Below are 21,428 nucleotides of genomic sequence, written 5' to 3'. Positions count from 1 at the left end.
CTGTAACATGAGCACAGTAAATACAAGAAAGCATGGCAGGGGAGGATAGATGCCTGAGTCTGTGAAGGTTGGGCTATAGGAAGGTTAGAAGAGGAAAGACAGGATCAGATTAGTCTAAGGGGGCTTTCTCCCTGTGTCATTTACATTAAGGAGTTAATCAAAGGTAGTCTTTTCCTTTCCTTTTTCCTGCTCGGGTATAAAAATACAGTATTAACTCTAGATCTTCTTTTTGAATTTCGCTTTCGTTGTTTGTCCTTCATTTTCAAAGAGGATCAGTGAATTTAGGAATATATGAACATGTCTATCTCTTATATGGGCCCTTGTACCTTTATGGTTTGGAGACTGTACCGGTTTGCATGTCACCCTGTCTGACTTGGTGTGTATTTGTCTACATGTGTTTCTCTATGATAAAAATTGAGAGGTCTGCTGTTTTCCTGGGACTTGTATTCAAGATGGCACAGAGAACTTCCCAAGATTTATTAAGCCAGATGACTAACTACTACACATATCTTGTGATTCACATGGGCACAAATGATCCTGCCAGAAGAAATCTAGAAAGCATTTTTTAAAAATTTAATATTTACCCCAATTCCATGTAAAAACAATTTCTTTTAAAATTTTTTTTAATTTTAATTTTTGAGTTACAAATTCTCTTCCTCCTCTCATCCTCAATTGAGAAAGCAAGCAATTTGATATAGGTTATACATATGCAGTTGTGCAAAATATTTCCATGTTAGTCATGTTGTGAAAGAAATACAAACAAAAAAAACCCAAGAAAAATAAAGAAAAAGTATGCTTCAATCAGCATTCAGAACCCATCAGTTCATTCTTGGAGATGCATTGCGTTTTTCATAAGTCCTTTCAGAATTATCTTGGATCATTGTATTGTTGAGAATAGCTAAATCATTCAGAGTTGATTAGAAAGGCATTTTTAAAGATTACAAAGTCCTTTGCAAGAAACTGAAGACCCGTAGGGACATAGGTAGCATTTTCATCACTGTTACCAGGCAAAAGCAAGGGACTTAGAAGGGGAAATGCATATTTTAAAGTAAACGTCTATAGATAAAAGATGACTCTGAGGAGAGGATTTTGCTTTCTGGACCGTGACTTAAAATATAGGAGCGACAGGCTTCAGATGAGAGATGGAGTTTACCTAACATGACTGCTTGGAGTCCTGCAAATCTAATCAAAAGGGTTTTAAGCTGAAGAGGAAGAAGGGAGAAGGAGACTGCCTATGTATAGAATATCCACCAAGTTGCATGCCAGTAGTTACACTGTAAAAAAAAATCATTTGAGTTGTCAGTAGTTACATTGTAAGAAAAATATTAATCTTTGAGATGCCTAGAAATTCATGGGAGATGAAAATCTAAGAAAGGAGCCATCACTAAGACCCATTAGCTCAGATATCTATACGTGAAGCCACAGAGTATAAATAACAGAATGAGAAAGAGAAGAATTGGATCTCCAAGGTAATGCTGAGATTTGGTGGGATGGGACTCATGAGTGAAATATGGTTTTAGAAAAGTCTCCTACTCAAAACAGAATAGGTAAAAGGAGATGGAATAGCATTGTTAAGAACAGATACTCTTGGGGTGGCCAGGTAGCACAGCGAGAAAGAGCACTGGCCCCAGAGTCGGGATGACCTGGGATCGAATCCGGCCTCTGATACTTAGCAGCACACCCAGAAATAACTGACCGTGTAACCTTGAGCAACTTACTTAACCCCGATTGCTTTATTAAAAAAAAAAAAAGAAGAAGAAGAGGAAAAGATACTCTCATGATGAAATTCAGGAACTGGGAGGAAGCATGGTAGAGATCCATGGAGGCAGAAACAGAAGTGAAAATGTTATAGGTGTGTACTGGAGATCGCCAAGACAGAAAGAGAAAATAATGAGTTTAGGAAATAGATCATATTCCTGACATAGAGGCATGGTTGACTTTAGTGATTTCAGTTATTTGGGAATAGTCAGTGTCTGTGTCTGTCTCTGTTTCTGTCTGTCTATCTTTCTCTGTCTCTCCATCTCCTTCTCCCTCTCTCTCTTTCTTCCCTTCACCCCTCTTCCTTTCCTCTCAGAACAACTAATGATTTCTTGACTTCCTTGATGTGAATTCTATCCTTTTGAAATACACTATCGAACAGAGGAAATATTTGTTCTGTATCTTATTTTCTCCAAGGAGAAACTTGTTGCTGAAGTGGAAATGATAAGAAATTACTGGGGAAATGACCACTTCATTTTAGAAGCTGTGATAGAGATATGAAAGCTTGGTCTATTCTGACATGCACCCTAGATTTGGGAAAGCAAAGTTTCAAAAAGGTTTAGAGAAAGAGTTGGGATGATCCTGTGGTCTGCACGATGACACCATGGTAGTTCCTAAAATCTACATGGAAACTCAGCCTAGAAAAAAGAGAAAACTCTTAGGAGCAGAATATTTGCCACGGCACAAAAGTAACTAGTTCTTATGTGGAGGAAAAAGGGGGAATTGTCTACAGAGACCAATTTGAATACAAAAGGAGCCTGTTAGCCTACATAGATTTTTAACAGACTCAGAGGAGCCAGAAGTCAGGACAGGTAACAACAGATAAATACAAAAGCATTGCTTATTCTTGTAAGAATAGTGTCAGGTTGGGATGGCTAGGTGGCACAGTGAGTAAGAGTGCAGACCCCGGAGTTGGGAGGACCTGGGATTGGTTCCGGCCTCAGATACTTAAAACACCCACACAAAATAACTGGCGCGTGTAACCTTGGGCAAGTCACTTAACCCCAATTGCTTTAAAAAAAAAAAGAATAGCATCAGGATTGCTCAAGTCAAGTATGAACTGAGGCTGGTGAGGAAAGCTAAGGGCTTTTATAACTATATTGGGAGAAAGAATAGGATCAAAGAAGGAATAGAATAACTGATTATCCTTGAGTAATCAAAGAACTAGAAGATGTGATGACTGAGCCTGTTAATTATCTTTCAAAAATTGTGTTAAACAAGCACAGGTAGCGGCTGGTGGTTTTTGTCCTAAGTTCTCTTAAGAGGACCAAAATGACATCATTGTGTTGGAATCAAGGCACCATGTGTCTGACTGTGGGTGATCAGACCAAGACGAGCTCAGAAGGCTCCACCACAGGTCCATGTGAACATTTGGAGGGAAAATGTCTCTAAATTTTCACATTTGACATTTCTTTTGAGCTGCTGCAATTCTGCTTTGTTCATAGAGCACAGTACCTTTCATAGAACACAGGCACACCATGGTGAGTGGTCCTTTGCCAGCATCTCCACAATCAATTCCAATTTGAATTGGAGCACAGGTAGCATAGGCTTGGAGAAGAGAAAATGTCTCCTTAAAAAGATTGAGGGGCAAGGATTGGGTATAGAGGCTTTAGACTTTAGGCTAGAGGGCTTGACTTCAAATCTTGACCAGAAGCTAAAAGGTATTGTTAAAGGGATTATTGGTGAACATCTTGAAAAAGACAGAGTGGCTGCAGCGGACCAGCATTGTTTCATCATGCCAGTCTAACTTCATTTCCTTTTTTGATAGGGTTACTGAATCAGGCGATCTGGGCAATGTAGTAGATATAGGTCACATAAATCATTAGGGAAACTTTCAACAAAGTCTCTCAAGCTAGTATTGTAGAAAAATGGAGGGATATGGGCTAAAACATAGATGGATTTGGAATTGGTTTACTAGGAAGAACCCAAAAGTAGTCATTAATTACCTCATGATCAGTTTAGAAAGAGGTCTTCAATGTAGTAACCCAAGAAGCTTTGCTCGGCCCATTGGCAGTGACTTGGATAAAACAACAGAGGGCCTGCTTGACAATTCTGCACATGATACAAAGCTGGAAGGGATAACAAACACACTGAATGGTGGATTCAGGGTCTATGAAAACCTTTAATAGGCTAGAACACTGAATTGGATATAATAAGATGAAATTTAATAGAGATAAAGGCAAAGTATTAAACTTGGTTTAAAAAATACATCACAACTACAAGCTGAGGGAGGCATGCCTACATTCATTTGAAAAAGAGCTGAGAGTTTTAACAAAGTAAAAGTTCAGTATGAGTCATTAGTGTGACATGGATGGTACCCAAGAAAGCTAATAGTTTTAAGCTGTATTAAGAGAGGTCTAGTGTCCACTAATGAGGAGGTCATGGTCCTGCTGTACTTTTCCATCTTTAGACCCTGTCTTGAGTATTGTATCCCATTCTGGGCTACGTTTTAGGAAGGACGACTGATAAACTACAGAGAGCCCAGAGGAAATAACCACGATGACAAAGGGTCTTAACATTTTGCCATCTTAGAATCACTTGAAGGAACTGGGAATGTTTCAGCCAAAGAAAAGAAGGTGTATGGATGTTATGTTAGCTGTCTTCAAGTATTTGAAGGATTGTAAAGTGAAAGAGGGAGTAGTACCATGGGGTCAAACTTGGGACAATGGACGGAAGTTGGTAGAAGGCAGATTTAAACTTACTATCAAGAAGTATTGGGGGGGTGGGGTGGGAGTGGAGCCAATATGGCAGAGTTAAACAGGAACTTGTCTGAGCTCCTGTACCAACCACCTCCAATACCTGTAAAAAAAAAAATGACTCTAAACAAGTTTTAGAGCTACAGAATCCTCAACGTGACAGAGAAAAACAAATCTCCCACTGAAGGCAGCCTGGCAGGCCAACAGGAAGGGTTCATCACACCAAGCTGGGAGCTGAGCCCAGCCCTGTGTGAGCTGCCCAGGCCCAGACCTGGGGTGGCCATGACCAGAGGCTCAGACCAGCCAGAGCAGACTTCAGGGGAGTGAATCACTAGCAGCAGTGGTGATTTCCAGACTTCTCAATACATAAACACCAAAGAGAAAGTAAAAGGTCAGTAGGGAATTCTGTTGGAACTGAGTGATAGAAGAGCACAGTCCAGCCCCTGCCCTCAGGTCAAGAGGTGTAGAAGACATGTGGCTGCTGCTGCCCAGCTGCCTCTGGAGCTTCTGGCCTGCAGATTGTAGGGAGAGCAAGCAACCAGTCAGAGAGTAATTGCTCTTGCTTTGATCTGCGTGGATCTGGGTCACAGTTTTGGGCAGTGGTCCTGGGGTCTGTGGCCAGTGTGCCAGAGCTTGTGGTAGCTGTAGAGAGGGCACCCTCCTCATAGCTCTGACAGCAGCTCTGACACAGCTGTGAAAACCCAAGCAATTTGGGACACAGCTCTCTCCACTCTAGAAGAAGAGTTTTACTGTGGCAAAGAGCTCAAAAGTCAAGTAATTGGCTGGCAAGATGAACAAGCACAGGAAGCATAATCAGACCATAGAATCTTTTGGGGGAACAAAAAGGATCAAAACATGGAACCAGAAGACAGTGAAGTCAAAACTCCTACATCAAAAGCTTTCAAGAAAAATATGAACTGGTTAAAGGACATGGAGGGGGCTCAAGAAAGATTTTGAAAATCAGGTAAGAGAAGTGGAGGAAAAAATGGGAAGAGAACTGAGAATGATGCAAGAAAATCATAAAAAGATAGTCAACAGCCTGACTGAAGAAAATTATACCTTAAAAAATAGACTAACTCAAATAGCAAAAGAGGCCCAAAAAGCCAACGAGGACAAGAATACCTTAAAAAGTTGAATTATTCAGATGGAAAAGGAATTTCAAAAATTCACTGAAAAGAATAATTCCTCCAAAATTAGATTGGAGCAAATAGAAGGTAATGACTTTATGAGAAATCAAGGTACTATAAAACAGATCCAAACAAATGAAAAAAATAGAAGGCAATGTGAAATATCTCTGACATGAAATAACCACTGACATGGAAAATAGATCTAGGAGAGATAATTTAAAAATTATTGGACTACCTGAAAGCCATGATCAAAAAAAGAGCCTAGAAATCATCCTTTAGGAAATTGTCAAGTAAAATTGCCCTGATATTCTAGAACCAGAGGACAAAATAGAAATTGAAAGAATTCACTGATCACCTCTTTAAAAAGATTCCAAAAAGAAAACTCCTATGAATATTATAACCAAATTCCAGAGTTCCCAGGTCAAAGAGAAAATATTACAAGCAGCCAGAAAGAAAAAACTTGAGTATTGTGGAAACACAAATCAGGATAACACAAGATCTAGCAACTTCTACATTAAGGGGTTGAAGGGCTTTGGAATATGATATTTCAGAGGTCAAAGGAGCTAGGAATAAAACCAAGAATCACCTACTCAGCAAAACTGAGTATAATGTTTCAGGGGAAAATGTGGCCATTCAGTGAAATTGAGAATTTTCAAGCATTCTTGATGAAAAAAAAAAAACCAGAACTGAACAGTAAATTTGACTTTCAAATACAAGAAGCAAGAGAAGCATGAGAAGGTAAACAGGAAAAAGAAATTGTATGGAACTTATTAAAGTTGAACTCTTTATATTCCTACATGGAAAAGTGATAATTGTAACTCATGAGACTTTTCTCAGTATGAAGATAGTTGAAGGTATGTATAAACATACGTATATGTATGCTTAGGAGGGTGTATGTGTGTATAAATACATATGTGAGTGTGTGTATATGTGTGTACATGTGTACATAGAGGGCACAGGATCCGTTGAATAGGAAGGGATGATATCTAAAATATAAAATTAAGAGGTGAGAGAGGAATATATTGGGAGGAGAAAGGGAGAGATAGAATAGGGTAAATTATCTCATATAAAAGAGGCAAGAGAAAACTTTTACAATGGAGGGGAAGAGCAAGAAAATGAAAGGGAATGGTCAACCTTATTCTCATTGAATTTGGCTCAAGGAAGGAATAATATACATACTCAGTTGGGTATCTTACCCTACAGGAAAATAGGGAGGAAGGGGATAAGAGGGGGGATAATAGAAGGGAGGGTAGATTGGGGGAGAGAGTAGTTAGAAGCAAACACTTTTGAAAAGTGACAGCGTCCAAGTAGAAAATAGAATAAGTGGGGGCAGGATAGGATGGAGGGAAATATAGTTAGTCTTTCACAATATAACTACTATGGAAACATTTTGTGTAACTACACATGTTCAACCTATATTGAAATACTTGCTTCCCAGTGGGGGTGGGTGAGGAGGGAAGAAGGGAAAGAATCTAGAAATCAAAGTTTTAAAACAGGTTTAAAAAAATGGTTTCTTTTACATGCAAATGGGAAAGATATACAGGCATTGGGGTATAGAAATCCATCTTGCCTCACTAGAAAGTTAGGGGGAGTGGAGGTGAATATAAGAGAGAACAGATTGGGAGAAGGGGTATTCAATAGACTCACTATCTTGGTGTAGGGGGGAGGTAGGGGAAAGTCAGGGAGAAATTTTGTAACTCAAAATCTTGTGGAAGTGAATGTTGAAAACTAAAAATAAATAAATAAATTACAAAAAAAAAGAATTGATAGAATAGAGCCAGAGAGTAGTCATGCTAAGAGAAAGAGGGAAGGAGAAAGAAGGGAGAAAGAGGTTTGAGTTTATGGGTGTATGTGTGAGGGAGACCAAGTGCCCTATCTCTAATTCCTAATAATTAGAGCCCATTCCAGCCAGAACAAAATGGGCTGCCTCAGGAGGCATGGGTTCTCCCTCACTGGAGGCTAGATGAGCACCTATCTTTTGGGTATGTTGTAGAGGCATGACTTAGTCTAGATGGCCTCTGAGGTCCCCTTCCAATGATGAGGTTCTACGGTTCTGATTCTGTATCTGTGTCTAGATAACTATGATCTTATGGATGTGACCAGGCATCTGTTGCATGCAGTGTGTATAGTGTGGATGTGTGTATGAAAGAGAGACACATCATGTAACTGCGTGCGTGCGTGTGTGTGTGTGTGTGTGTGTGTGTGTGTGTGTGTGTGTCTAGTGCCTGGGGTTGGGGGCTGGGAAAGAAAGAGAAGAAAGAGATAGGTCTGTACCTTGAAAGGGTACATGTGTGTGCTGACTACCTCTCAACCTCTCCAGGAACTGCCCGGTAGGTAGGACAGGAATGGAGAACAGATGTGTCCCATTTGTAGCAGCTCTGAGGAGTCTTACTGATTCCAAGCCCAGAGCTCCAACCACTGCACCACCTGGTTACCCTTCATTCTCATATACCCCATACAGGCATCCACTAAATTGGCACATCTTGACTTTTCTACATCCATGAACATTTCTTGCATCTGTCCCCTTAGACAGTCACCACTCTAGTTCCAGGTTCTCATCACCTTTTACCTAGATGAATGTAGTCATGCATCTCTGAAGTCTCTTCCCCTCTCCAATCCATCTTCCACACAGCTGCCAAGATCATCTTACTCACCTGTGGGTGGGACCATGTGGATTATCATCAGTGGTTCCCTGTTACCTCTAGGACTAAATGCTAATGCCTCTGTTTGGCATTTAAAGCCCTTCACAACCTGGCTTCATCCTACCTTCCCAGGCTTTCTTCCCTTCACACTTTCTACAGTTCAGCCAAGCTGACCTTCCTACTGCTCCTCAGTGTCCATCTCCCATGTTACTGCATTTTCTCTGATTCTCACCCATGCCTTGAAATAAACTCTGTTTTCCTGTTGGCCTTTTAGAATGCCTGCTTTCCTTCAAAACTCAGCTCAAGTATTTTCTACATGAAATCATTCTTAATCTCCTTTTACCCACCTCTGCATCCCTGCCATAACTTATTTATTTTGCACATAATAATATGTATACATATTGACAGAATGTAAGTTCCTCAAGGGCAGGGATAGTTTCATTTATGTCTTTGTCTCCCTGATGCTTGGCCCACATAGCAGATGCTTTAAAAATGTTTATTGACTGATTGATTGATTATGTTCTCATTGATTAAACTCCTTAAGAAAGAATAACTTAAACTTAGTTCATAACAATTGGGCTAAGGTGAGGCAGACTTAGTGAAGGTAGAGACTGTTTTATTTGTATTTGTATCCCAAGTGTGCCTACATACAACAGTCAATTAATAAATGCTTATTGATTGATTAATTTGAGAGGGGTTGCTGAGAGATGGCAAGCACAATGGAAATTAAAATCAAAATGAAGCTCTTCCTCCTGGCCCTGCATGTCATGGGACTTGAGAAAAGAAGCAGCTAATAACCCCAGCAAGGGTGGCCAGGGAGGAAGTGCCTTCTAGAACAAACCAAGTTTCCATGAGCACAAGAAGAGGGGAGGGAAGAGAAGGAGCTAAGCATTTATACAGTACCTACTACATGACAGGCACTGTGTTAAGCACTTTATGAATATTATTTGATTTGATCAATACAATATCCCTGTAAGGTAGGTGTTATGTAGCGCCAGTGCAATATTTACAGCACCCATGATCACAATAAAGACCGTGACTATAAGTATCGCATGACGTTTGATCGCAAAATATGCCAAACTCTCCAGATGGAGGATAGAATTAAAGGATTTATTTAGACACCAGAAAACTGAATCCCAAAACCAGTAAGCCAATTCCATCATAGTACCAAAGATATTCAGAAGCCATAATAATGCTGAGAGCCATGCCATCCTGTAGCCTTCCTACAAACCAATACAAGATCAACATTTACTCACAAACCTCTCTGTCTCCTTGCCTGAGCTTCTCTCTCCCCCCTCATCTGGCTAGCTCTGACTACCAGCTTCCTCTGGGCTCTACTTCCCTTCAGCAAACTCCTCCCACCACAGGCTCCATGTGACTACATTCAGCCTATCAGGGGGCAGAGTTTACTTTCAAAGCAGGGGATGTCTTCAAACTCCCCCCCCCCCCCAGGTCAGTTAAGGGGCAGGGAAGATCTTAAAATTCCCATCCCCATTACGTGTTATTATCTCCATTTTACAGATGAGGAAGCTGAGGCAAACAGAAGCAAAGTGACTAGTCCAGGGTCACACAGCTAGTATCTGAGACCAGATTTGAACTCGGGTCTTCCTGAATTCAAGCCCATCATTTTGTGCTACCTAACTGCCTCCAAGAAGGTGGGAAGAATGATGAGATGAAGAAATTTGGGATGAAGGAGAGTGTGTTAACAGAGTAGTGGTCCCAAAGGGCACAATAACAGAATAGCTAGGTGGCACAGTGGAGTCAAATCTGGCTTCAGACACTTACTAGCTGTATGACCCTGGACAAGTCACTTAACCCTGCTTGCCTCAGTTTCTCATCCAGAAAATCAGCTGGAGAAGGATATGGCAAACCACTCCAGCATCTTTGTCAGGAAAACCCCAAAAGGGGTCACAAAGACACGACTAAAACAACTCAACAGCAACAACAAAAGAAGAATAATGTTGGGAGGGGAGTCAGATTGAGCTGGGGGGAGATGACAGACGGAGAAATCATAGGAGGAATGGATATTGCTGCAGAAGATGTCTCCTCTGAATCACAGGGATGGGGAGCAGGAGATAGGAGTGTGTAGCCACCCAGCAGGGGAGGGTCAGCATGGTTTCACGAATAGGGAGCCTGCCTCGAAGTCAGGAAGATCAGGGTTCAAGTCTTGCCTCTAACACATAAAGGATTGTGACCCTGAGGAAATTGCTTAACTCAGTGCTCCCTGGCAATTCTCTGAAGACCCTGAGCTGAGTAGTGGAGGGAGTTTCCTCACTGGCAATTCCCTTTACCAATTAAATCACAAGTCCTGTCCCCAAAAGAGGGGCAAGAAAAGTACCAATTATCAGAGTGTTCATTTGAGCATAGGAGGGATGGGAGGGCCAGTGAGAAGTGGTCATAAAGTTTGTATGGTAAAGACAGCCATGGGATATAATGGGAAATAAGTGATTGGGGCTATTCATAAGGATGCCAAGTTCTGGAAGACTGTGGGAAACCATCATTGTCATTTCTTAGCCTTTGCCATCACCTTAGCTTCAGCTCTGGGAAATGCTTGAGATGTCACACTTAGCTTCCTCTCACATCTGCAGAGATCAGAGCTTAAGGCTAGATCAATAAATTTGTATTCCTGGGATCCAGCAGTTTCAGCCAGGGTCAGAAGTAGAGACCCAGGGCTGTGAGCTCAGACTCCCTATGGTCTTGAAGCTCTTCTCATGATTACATATGTCACAACTGCTGATAATGGGCACCCCATCAGTGCCTAGTCCTCTAAATCACCCTGGGTGGAAGGAAGGGGTCTTTGGGGTGGGTTGTTAGTGTGTACAAAGGGACTACAAGCAGCCTCCTCTCCCTTCACTTACTTTTGAGTTCAGAGCAGTGCCTGACCCACATGCTATGGGGGCTCAGAACTGGCTTTCCATCTGCCTGTGTTCAGACACAGCCAGAGGTTAAGAGGGCAGATAACCACATCCCCCCAGACTCTGCCCCTTCCATACATGCAGAGGCTTCATATCCTGGGATTGGTTGTTGACTGTCAACTCTTGGATTTCTGGGTTGTGGCTTCAGTTTTTATATTTCCCATTCTTCAACTTGGGCAGACTCAGTATACAGTCCCTAGGCTGTTACCAGACAAAGGTTTGGGAAAGGAAAAGCCTTCATCTCACTTACTCTGAGAAACTTTCCTGTATCAAGGGGGTCCAAAAAAAGTCTTGATGTCTCCCTCTGTCTTTAAAAAGGCAATCCCAGGAAATTCCCCCCCCCAAAAAAAACCGCTACACAGGTGTAAACAAATACCAATCATGAACCCATTTGTATGGACATACTTATTCATATGGACACACACACACACACACACACACACACACACACACACACTGTACACGCACAATGCCTCATTAATATTCTGTTGTTCCCGGCCCATTTGCTGCTGGGGCTGTGTGTTTAGCGTCCGCAGCTGTGTTTGGTAGGTTAGTCCAGCCGAGCTCTTGGCATTGATGGATCCCTGATTCACACAGCTCATCATATAATAAACTCTCAGCTGTGCAGAAGGAAGGGGGTGGGAGGGAAGGGCCAGGGAAATAAAAGGGGTGGGGGCAGGGAGGATGGGGACTGGGATTGACCCTGCTAGTGAAACCATCAGGTAACAAGATCTAAGAGCAGGGGGTCACAGGTGCACTGTGCAGGCCAGAGGGGGCTCTAATTAGTCTCGTTTGTCCTGCACTTAATGTCAAGCTCATTAAGAAGGCTACGGAGTTAATCAACATACCACAAATTGGATTTTTAGTTCTGCAGCCAGTTTTGTGTACATTATGGAGACTCGGACACGATTAACTCTCGGGGAGAGGATTTCAGCCAGGTGCTCTTGGTGCCTTAAAACCTCTATATCCTTTTCTACACCCCACCTTTTCTCTCTGTCTTTTTGCCATCCTCCTTCTCCTGTGTCTCCTCCCCCTCCATGTCCCCTTCTCCTAATCACTGTCTTTTTCTTTCCTTACGCTGGAGATTCCATATTTAAAGTCATTTAACATGTGATCTAATTCAAAATTAAATTCACTAAAATCCAAACAGATACACAGCTCAGACTTAACATCTGCCCCCCCTTCTTTTTAAGTTATTGTGGCCTCCAGAGGAAAAATATATGAGTTGGCAGGTCCTTGCTGAGTGGCCCCCGATGACTTTTAATTACTGTCCTGATTGGGATTCTTCATAGTCCTTATTTAATTTATTTATTTATATCTTAATGAGGATACTGAATCCTTGATTAAACCTCTAATGGTTGGAGATTCATGGAAGATTTGAATTAGATTTGAGAAAGCAACATACAGACAGCCACACAGGCAGACACAGAGAGGCAATGCCATATGAGTACATACTGAAGGACCCACATTGCTTTTAAATTCATACATACACATATGTAGATCTGGTTAGTGCCAAAGACTGATCTGGCCCAAACCCCCTTTAAATTTGAAAACGTCAAGGGTTCTTGTTACTAGTCTGGCCCTAGCAAAGAAGAGAGTTAAGGGGGGAGGGGGGACATTGTCTAGGTCAAGGGTTCTTAACCTGGATCCCACAGACAGATTTCAAGAGCCCATAAACTTAGATGGGGGGAAATTGCACCTTTGTTTTCACTAACCTGTAACTGAAATTCAGCATTTTCTTCAATTACTTTTATTTAAAAAAAAACAACATGATTCTGAGAATGGGTCCATCCATAGATTTCACCAGACTATCAGAGGGGTCCATGGCATACAAAATGGTTCTGAACCTTCCATGCCTGGGCCTTGGTCAGTTCTCAGATAGATATTTGAAGGAATCCCTTGGTCACCATTTACTTCCCAGGACCTTCCCGTCAATTGCTACCTAACCAGGGTTGAAGAGGGCAATGGAAAGGATCTCTCTGCTCCTCCAGCCTCCCTTACTACCCATGGATAGAGCCCTCTTTCCGTTCTCTGGATTCTCAGAGCTATGTGCATGACATCTCCTACAAACCAAAGACTACGTGAATGAGCAAGCTTCAGCATCTGCTCCCCACAGAGCTTTAAAAACCCTTTGGAGTCATCAGAGGGATGAGAATTTATGTGGACATGGAAGCCCTAATTTGGGAGGGAGGAGGTTTGGTTAGAGGCCCGAGGTGGCGGGGGACGTTTGAGAGGGAAAGAGAGTAAAATATCATTTTAAAGAGGAAGTGAAGGCAGAGGCATGTGAGTCTATAACGAGAAGGACAATTTATGCCCAGGCACGAGTGCAGTTTGACATGGGAATAATGAAAAAACGTAGGTCATTGTGGATGACTTAAACCTTCAGCAGCTGAAGAAAATGTATGAAATGCAGAGGACATTACACGGTTGGCAGCCCCGCACATCTGCAGAGGGACAAGTGAAATACAGAAGGCCATTCTTTACCATAAACTGTGGTTGTTGGAGATGCAGCCCAGAGAAATTGTAATTACAGTGACAAGACGAATCAGCGATATTTAAATATTCATGAACAAAGTCTGGGGTGATCAATCTATCTTTATTGTCCGCTCTTTCACTCCAGTAATAAGTAAGTAGCTGGAATCCTCACCTTTCATCCTGAGAGGATCCCATTGCTGGAATGAAATCCCAAATTTGTTTGGCTGTAGACCTGTTCTTCTGACCACCTAGGGTGCTAAAGTGGGTCAAGGGCTATTGGGCATGAGAAGGGTACTGATGGGATTGGGGCAGAGGAAGGCTATAATTGGACAGACATTTTTTAAGCACCTGTTATGTACAAGTCTATATAGGAATTTTTTAAAAATATGAAATAACCCCCTGCCCTCAAAATCTTACATTCTTCTGAGAGATTACACTGTATACAGATGATTTGGGCTGCTATGGGAGGCAGAATCTTAGATAAGACTAGAAAGAAGATAAGGGTTCTAAGAGGTGGGGATGAGCCAGGAGCACCTGTCAGTGATGGGAGACAAATACATGGCGACAAGGAATGGAATGTTGAGTTTGGGGAATGGCTTAATAGACCAAAATTATGTGAAAAAAATGATTTGTATTAAGTCTGGAAAACTAGGTTGCAACCGAATTATGGAGAGCTTTCAATCCCAAGCCAAGGTGTTTGAATTTTTACTCGTGGACTGTGAGGAGGTTTCTCACAAGACTGAAAGCAGTAAGGGACTGGAGAATCCTTCACCCTGAACACATAACCTAAGGTGGCTTGTTGGCTTGGGAGAATAGATAAATTAGATAATACTAGCATTTATATGGTACTTTATTTTTTACAAAGTGCTTTACAAGTTTTATCTCCTTTGATCCCCACAACAGCTCTGTGAGGGAAATGCTGTTATTGTTCCCATTTTACAGAAGAGGAAACTGAGGCTTAGAAAGGTATAAAGACTTGGCCATGGTCCCTCAGCTAGGAAGTATGAGGCAGAATTTGAGCTCAGGTCGGCCTCACTCCACCCTACCCATTGAGTCACAAAGGGCATAAGGAGAGGTAGTATAATAAAGCAGAAATGCACTGATGTGGAGTCACAAGGCCTGGATTAAAATCTCAGCTCCTGCTGGGCAAGTCACTTAATCTCCATAAACTGCAGTTTCCTCATTTGCAAAATGGGGAATAATACGCTGCCTCTAGGCAAGTGCTTTATACATTTTAAAGTGGTATAGAAGTATTATTGTAATATTTTGTCATATATATATATAACATGGGCATAAAAATATCATCATCATCATTACATGTTATCCTTTGGCACCAGAGCTGCTCCTCTCTAAAGGCCTCTATTCTGGTCCTTTTGAACCTGTCTCATTTTTCCTTCATGAAACCTTCTAGGTATTCTGGGAAAAGGGTATTCTCTATAGTAAAGTACAAGTAAAGTACTCGTGGACATGTCCCCAGAGAGCAAGCGGAAGCTATGCCCATGTAAGCAAAGTTGGCACCATAAGTATTCTGGGACAGTGGAGATTATGAACCAACCTATTCCTTTTGCCTGTTCCACAGCCCGTGCTGTCCTAAAAAATCAGTACAAAGAATTGTTGTTTTTGTTGTTGTAGGGCAGCCAGGCGACACAGTGGATAGAGCCTGAAGTCAGGAAGACCTGAGGTCAAATTTGACTTAAGATACTTACTAACTGTGTGACCTTGGGCAAGTCATTTAACCCTGTTTGCCTCAGTTTCCTCATCTGTAAAAATAAGCTGGAGAAAGAAATGGCAAACCAGTATCTCTGCCAAGGAAACATGACATGTGACATGATATATGACAAAGAGTCAGACGTGACTGAAACAAATGAACAACAACAACCCTTTGTGCCCCTACAGGTGACCACCCATATGAATGCGAATTCTGTGGCAGCTGTTTCCGAGACGAGAGCACGCTCAAGAGCCATAAGCGTATCCACACGGGGGAAAAGCCCTATGAGTGCAATGGCTGTGGAAAGAAGTTTAGCCTCAAGCATCAACTGGAGACCCACTACAGGGTCCATACAGGTATTGAGGGTCATCCAGCTCAGGGGGGAAATGCAAGGGACTGGGGCCCCAAGTTTGGGACGGGGGTAATGAGTGGTAGGAAATAGATATTTGGCAGCTTGAGGCTAGACAAAGGGTCTTGTTTTTGAAATTATAGACAGAAAGAATCCCTACCTGGAAGCAGTGTACATTCTAATGGGGAAGACAAAACTCAGACAGCATTATGGGTAAATGGGAGATAATCTCACATGGAAGGCACTGAGATTAAGGAGATCTGGGGAAAGCTTCTTGAAGTAGGTAGGATTTTAATTGAGTCTTGAAGGAAGCCATGAGGTAGAGCAATAAGGAGAGAGAGTTCCAGACATGGGATGTATCCAGTGAAAATGCACGGTGTGAGAGATGGAATGTTCTGTACAAGGAATCTCAAGCAGGCCGGTGTCACTGTATCTCAGAGGCTATAAGATGGAGTTGGAGGAGGACATTGTGTCAGAAAGTGTCTGAGTGGTATATGATCAGTAGGAGGGTAGAAGAGGGAGATCTCAGCCGGGGGCCTCCATATTTTTAGCTGAGAGGGATCCATGGGAGGCTTGAGGAGGGATAAAAAGGTCTAGAACACCTCTGGAGCTAAGCATCCCAGGTCATACTCTCCCCACTACATGAGAATTTGAATGATTTCCCTTTGGGGGGCTAATTTTATTCTTCTTTGATAGTATAAATGTTCTTGTGTTCTTCCCACTCAGCCTTGCCTTGAATACTTCTGACCATTGAGGTCGGTCACTGGAATAGTGAATGGATCAGGGAAGTGTAAAAGTATTGCCATACCACAGTGAAGATCCCTCTGAGATGATGTGACATAAATTTGTAGCGAATAACCAGTCAATTTAGTTTACTGACTTTCTCCAGCTTCACTTGGCAACACTTGGAGTGGAGCAAAGGCAGTAGATGATGGGTATAATCTGAAGCTAGGCTTCAGAGAGGCGATGAGATGAAGGGCCAAGGGACTTTTGACTAGAAGACAGAGTAGAATTGAACTGGTTCTTTGAGTAATCAGTATGGGGAAGGGAAGAGGGTGTAGCCATTGCAAGAGTGATGGCCTGGGAAATAACTTAGAGGGGGAGAATTGAAATTCCCTGAGAGCATGAAGAACAGAGTCAGGAGATAGAAGCAGAGGAAAAGATGGAGGGAACAAAAATTATGATCAGATAAAGGAATTTCAGAGTTCATGAATATGGAAGCAAAAGGCTTATGGGCGATGACAAGAGTGAGGATAAGACCACCTCTGTAACTGAGGTGGGATGGAGAAGTACGTCATAGGAATTGAGTAAATTAAGGAAAAGGGAAGTACATCCATCCATCTATCTGTCTCTGTCTGTTTTATCTATCAAAGTCCCTTAGTTTGAGTACAAGAGTTGGAAGGAAGAGAAAGACCGAAGTAATTGCTGAATTCATTGAGGAAGAAAGGAGAGTGTGTGTGTGTGTGTGGGGGGGGGTGTCCTGTAGATAATAGCTACTAGAATCTTGATTGTGTGACAAATATGAATTGCATGAACCTCAAAGAAAGAAGTTCCTAAGTGATGGTGGTAGAGGGAGATTCTAGAACTTGGGTCAGGGAGGGGAATGGGACAAGTATTCTGACACCCATGGCAACCAGTGAGTTGGGAAGGCAAATTACAGGTGGAAGCACAAGAGCTAGAAAAATGGCCAGGAGTGCCCTGTCATCAGGAGGGAGTGAGGTCCCAGCAAATGCAAGAAGACAAGCAGTGATAAAGGAAAAAGGGTTAAGATGAAAGCAAGTTTTACTTATGGAGCAGGCCTTTCCGAGAGCACAGTAGAAGGTCTGGGTAGATCTTGGCAGGACCTTGAAAGAGGTGCAGGAAAGGGAAGTGGGCAGGGTAGGTTTTATGTAGTCAATGGTTAAAATGAATTAAGGCTGACCTGAATACTAGTTTGGAGGTTAGCCTGAGGGTTGAGTTTAGCCTTGAGGTTAGGGGTCAAGATGAATTGAGTTTGACTAAGACTAAGATAAAGGTTAGGTTGAGGTCAGGACACGCTGAGATAAAAATAAGACTTGTTTTGTACAGGAGGGTCAGCAAGTAGAACAGTCCAGATTTCATCAGGGAGATTGGAGCACAGAATTATACACAGACACACATACATACATATTATATACACATACATATGTGTATTATATTTCACAATGTGTTATATGTGTATTATATAATATACATAACATATTATGCATATTATATAATATGTTGTGTATTGTATATGTGTGTATGTATATGCACATGTATATGTGTGTGTATATAGTATATATATGTATGTATATATATATATATACACACACACATATCTTTTTATTCATTCTTCCTTCCAGAGATAAGACACGTTACAACTTGGTAAGCCAGAAAGTTTTTGTCATCTCCTCTTTTTGAATAGGAGAGACCTATTATCTGTCATTGGAATGGAGAGACGTGTCCAGAGGCAGGGGGTGGGATTCAGTGCCCTCTGGACGGTCCTACTGGCTTAAGGGAATCTGTTTATGGAAAGAGCCAGAAAAGGAGAAGGAGGCCATGGCCACAGCTCACTTCTCCTACTGATATTCTTTTGGAGCTCTAATCAGATCCTCCAACTACTTGGAGAGGAAGGTAGGAAATCTTCATGCTAGTGCCCACGGCAACCCAAAGGCCACTGGAGTCCCAAGGCTCCCACAGCCCTTTGCTCAAGATGTGGCTGGGGATGGCAGATCATTAAATGCATTGGTGGTAACTATTGTAAATAGCAGGTCGATAGTTAGATCACTTTGGCTGTTCATTACTTCATTATTTGTGGGTCCTCTGCACAGAGTGAGTATCAATATCCAGACGGCTGGCCAGTTAATTACTGTATTGAAGCAAGTTTCCCTCTGATCCTCAGCTCAGCTCCAGGGGGCTGTAGCAGAGGGAAGAAATAGGGGAATCTGTGCTAGGGTTTAACATTGTCTAGGCAGGTCCCCATCTTCTGTATCTTCTGAATACATTGAGTGCCAGGGTCTCCTTGACTTCAGATAACTCCAGAGGAAACCTAGAAGATCTGTCAGGGGTCTAAACAAATTGAATAGTTATAACCTTCACCCTTATCATCCTCCCACTCCTCCACCCCATCATCCTGTAGAGTGTCCCTTCCTCAATCCTATCCTACCCCCATTTTTGGCCTGGAAAGTACTGTAATCTAGGAAATGGGACCCCTAGATCCTTACCTTCTCTTCTTCTGATCCCTTTCTTGATTCCCCTTCCCTTCAGTGGGAGAGGAGAGAGGAGAAGGCACCTCTCCTATGAAGAGAGGCTTAGGAAACTCCTAAGTGGACTGTAGGGACAGAGAGTACAGAGAGCCCCTTGGAGCATCTGATGCATCTCCCTTTTCCCCTCATCCCCCTGCCCTCTGTGCCCTCCCAGGTGAGAAGCCCTTTGAGTGTAAGCTCTGTCACCAGCGTTCCCGGGACTACTCCGCCATGATCAAACACCTGAGAACACACAATGGCGCCTCCCCGTACCAATGTACCATCTGTACCGAGTACTGCCCCAGCCTCTCATCCATGCAGAAGCACATGAAGGGCCACAAGCCTGAGGAGATCCCACCTGACTGGAGGATTGAGAAGACTTACCTCTATCTGTGTTACGTGTGAAAGGGGCTCCAGGGGAGGAGGAAGAGGAGGAAGTGGAAGAAGTGAGAGAGAGAGAGAGAGAGAGATGAAGTCATTGAAGGACCGCGTACAGACAGACACACACACACGCATGCACACACACACACACATACACACACACACAAAGGACTGGATTGATAACTATGTTTGACCTTGGTATCTATACAAGATTCTCTCTCCAGGCTTATGCCATGGGGCTAGGTGCCCCAGGTCACAGGTGTGGCCCACTCTGGGACAGTCTAAGTGATTTTCATTTGGGGGGCTTTGTTTTATTCTGCTTTGATGGTGTTCTTGTGTTCTTCCCTGTCATCCTTGCCTTGAATCCTTCCTCTGACCAGGAGCCAAGTTTAGGGAAGTGGGAAGAGCTAGGCAAGCTTGTTGATCTCGACATAACCACTGCCTGACTCTCCTCAGACAGAGGTTGGGAGGACGGACTTCAAATCTGGATTTGGGGGTAAGGGGATTGGATGGTAGAGTAGATGAAATTTGTCATCTACTATAGAATAACAGTGCTAGTTGTCTAGGTCCTGCCCCCTTCTCCCCACCACACACACACACTCACACACACACTCACACACACACTTCAATCTTGGCTGCTTTCTTCTCTCTCACCCTATATCTACTAGTCCTCTGTTCATGATATGAACTTGTCTTCTACCTTCCCACTCAGACTGCCTTCCCTAGGTTACAGTACCCAAAGTCTCTAGATGCCCCCTTATATATACTGAGCCTTCCAGAGGTGAAATGTCACCTTCACTAGCAGCTCTTCTTTAGAACGACTGTCTCTCGTGTGTGGCTCAGCCTGTCCCCACCCACTTTGCTGCGCTGCTATCCTTAAGAGCAACAAACCGCATAGCAGTCTGTCCTCCTGTAGACCCGCTGTGGGCAGGATTGTCCCTAAAAATTGAGAAAGTGAAACATGAAAACACACATACACATAACCTCCACAGTCAGTTTTTATTGGGGAAGGTATACACAACTCAGATCCAGAACAGATACTAAGCACCTACTATTATGTGCATGACAGGTGTTAGGTGTAACAAAGGTTAAAAAAGAACAATCCCTGCCTTCAAGGAACTTACAGTCTATACAGAAAGGGGCTGATTTCTTAAGGGAACTATTTAGAGGATACGCCCCTTCCAATCCCTAGGCCTAGTGTGCCTCCACAACTGGAGGAGAAAAGTAGTGGGTGGGTCTTGTGGTCTCTTAGAGTCTGCAGGAAGGCAGAGGAACAACTCCCCAGTCAGTTGTGGGATTAGTGTCCAGGATCCTCCAGGAAGGACAGTTCTGGGGTACCTGATCCCTGGGCCTCACCTTGATATAACCCAGATCTGCTTCCCCCATTTGCTGCACCCCTGAATCTGCCAAGGAATGGGAGAGGAGGAGGAGGAGGCTTTTTAGTCTCACTGCATTTTGCTTCTTTTCATGACCCCCCCCCCCCCATTCTCTTTCTCTCTGCGTTTAGCACATTGTACTTGAATTACCTCAGTTTTTTGTGACCTCATGAGCTTTCCCCCCATGTATGTGTGGATTTGTTTTTATTGTTATTGGGTTTTTTTTAAGGGGAGGGGGTGATCTTTTTCTTGTGTAAAGTTGTAATTGTTTTTATAGACTTTGGTTGTGATCTTCCATCCCCATAACCCACTACTCATCCCATGCCCGCCTTCCCCCACCCCCATCACCTGGAGGGGCCAAGGGATGAAGTGCTCAGGATTGGGGAGTATAATCCTTTTAGTGCTGGGGAAAGTGGGAGAACTCAGATGGGAGTCTCCAGGGGTTTTAAATAGTCACCTACCAGCCTGGCCTTTGTGAGTGTGGCCCAGTAGTGGAACTTTGCCATTTGCAAGGTCCATCCAGTTAAATCGGGCCCCAAACTCCTTTATAAAAAGCCGACCTATCCCACACTTGTAGTCATTCGGGCTTCCAGGTCTGGATTATTCACATTATTGTAGCTCTGTGGCCCTTGCCCCTGGTGTGCATTATCATTACCAAAATTGGTATTTTTTTTTTCCCCTGGGCCAGACTGGTGGGAAACTAAGATTTTGTTGTTTGGGGGTTTTTGTTCTGTTTTGGTTTGGATTGGGGGAGGG

At 42.9% G+C, this 21,428-nt stretch overlaps 1 protein-coding gene across 2 annotated transcripts in view; it reads left to right on the top strand.

The window, feature by feature from the left end:
- ZBTB16 (zinc finger and BTB domain containing 16) overlaps positions 1-21,332 on the top strand; it is a 244,224-nt gene extending 222,892 nt beyond the window's left edge. For both annotated transcript variants that reach the window (XM_069080159.1, XM_069080158.1), the window contains exons 6-7: positions 15,510-15,677; positions 19,091-21,332. In XM_069080159.1, the coding sequence (XP_068936260.1) occupies positions 15,510-15,677; positions 19,091-19,320 (398 nt within the window). In that variant the 3' untranslated portion in view covers positions 19,321-21,332. The remainder of the gene's footprint in view (positions 1-15,509; positions 15,678-19,090) is intronic.
- Positions 21,333-21,428: the final 96 nt, after the last annotated feature.

This window comes from Petaurus breviceps, unplaced genomic scaffold (assembly GCF_028583685.1).
Source record: "Petaurus breviceps papuanus isolate PSGF00001 unplaced genomic scaffold, PetGlider_PUasm1.0 91133, whole genome shotgun sequence".
NCBI classification, from domain to species: Eukaryota; Metazoa; Chordata; class Mammalia; order Diprotodontia; family Petauridae; genus Petaurus; species Petaurus breviceps.
This window is presented reverse-complemented; position numbering and strand designations above follow the sequence as displayed.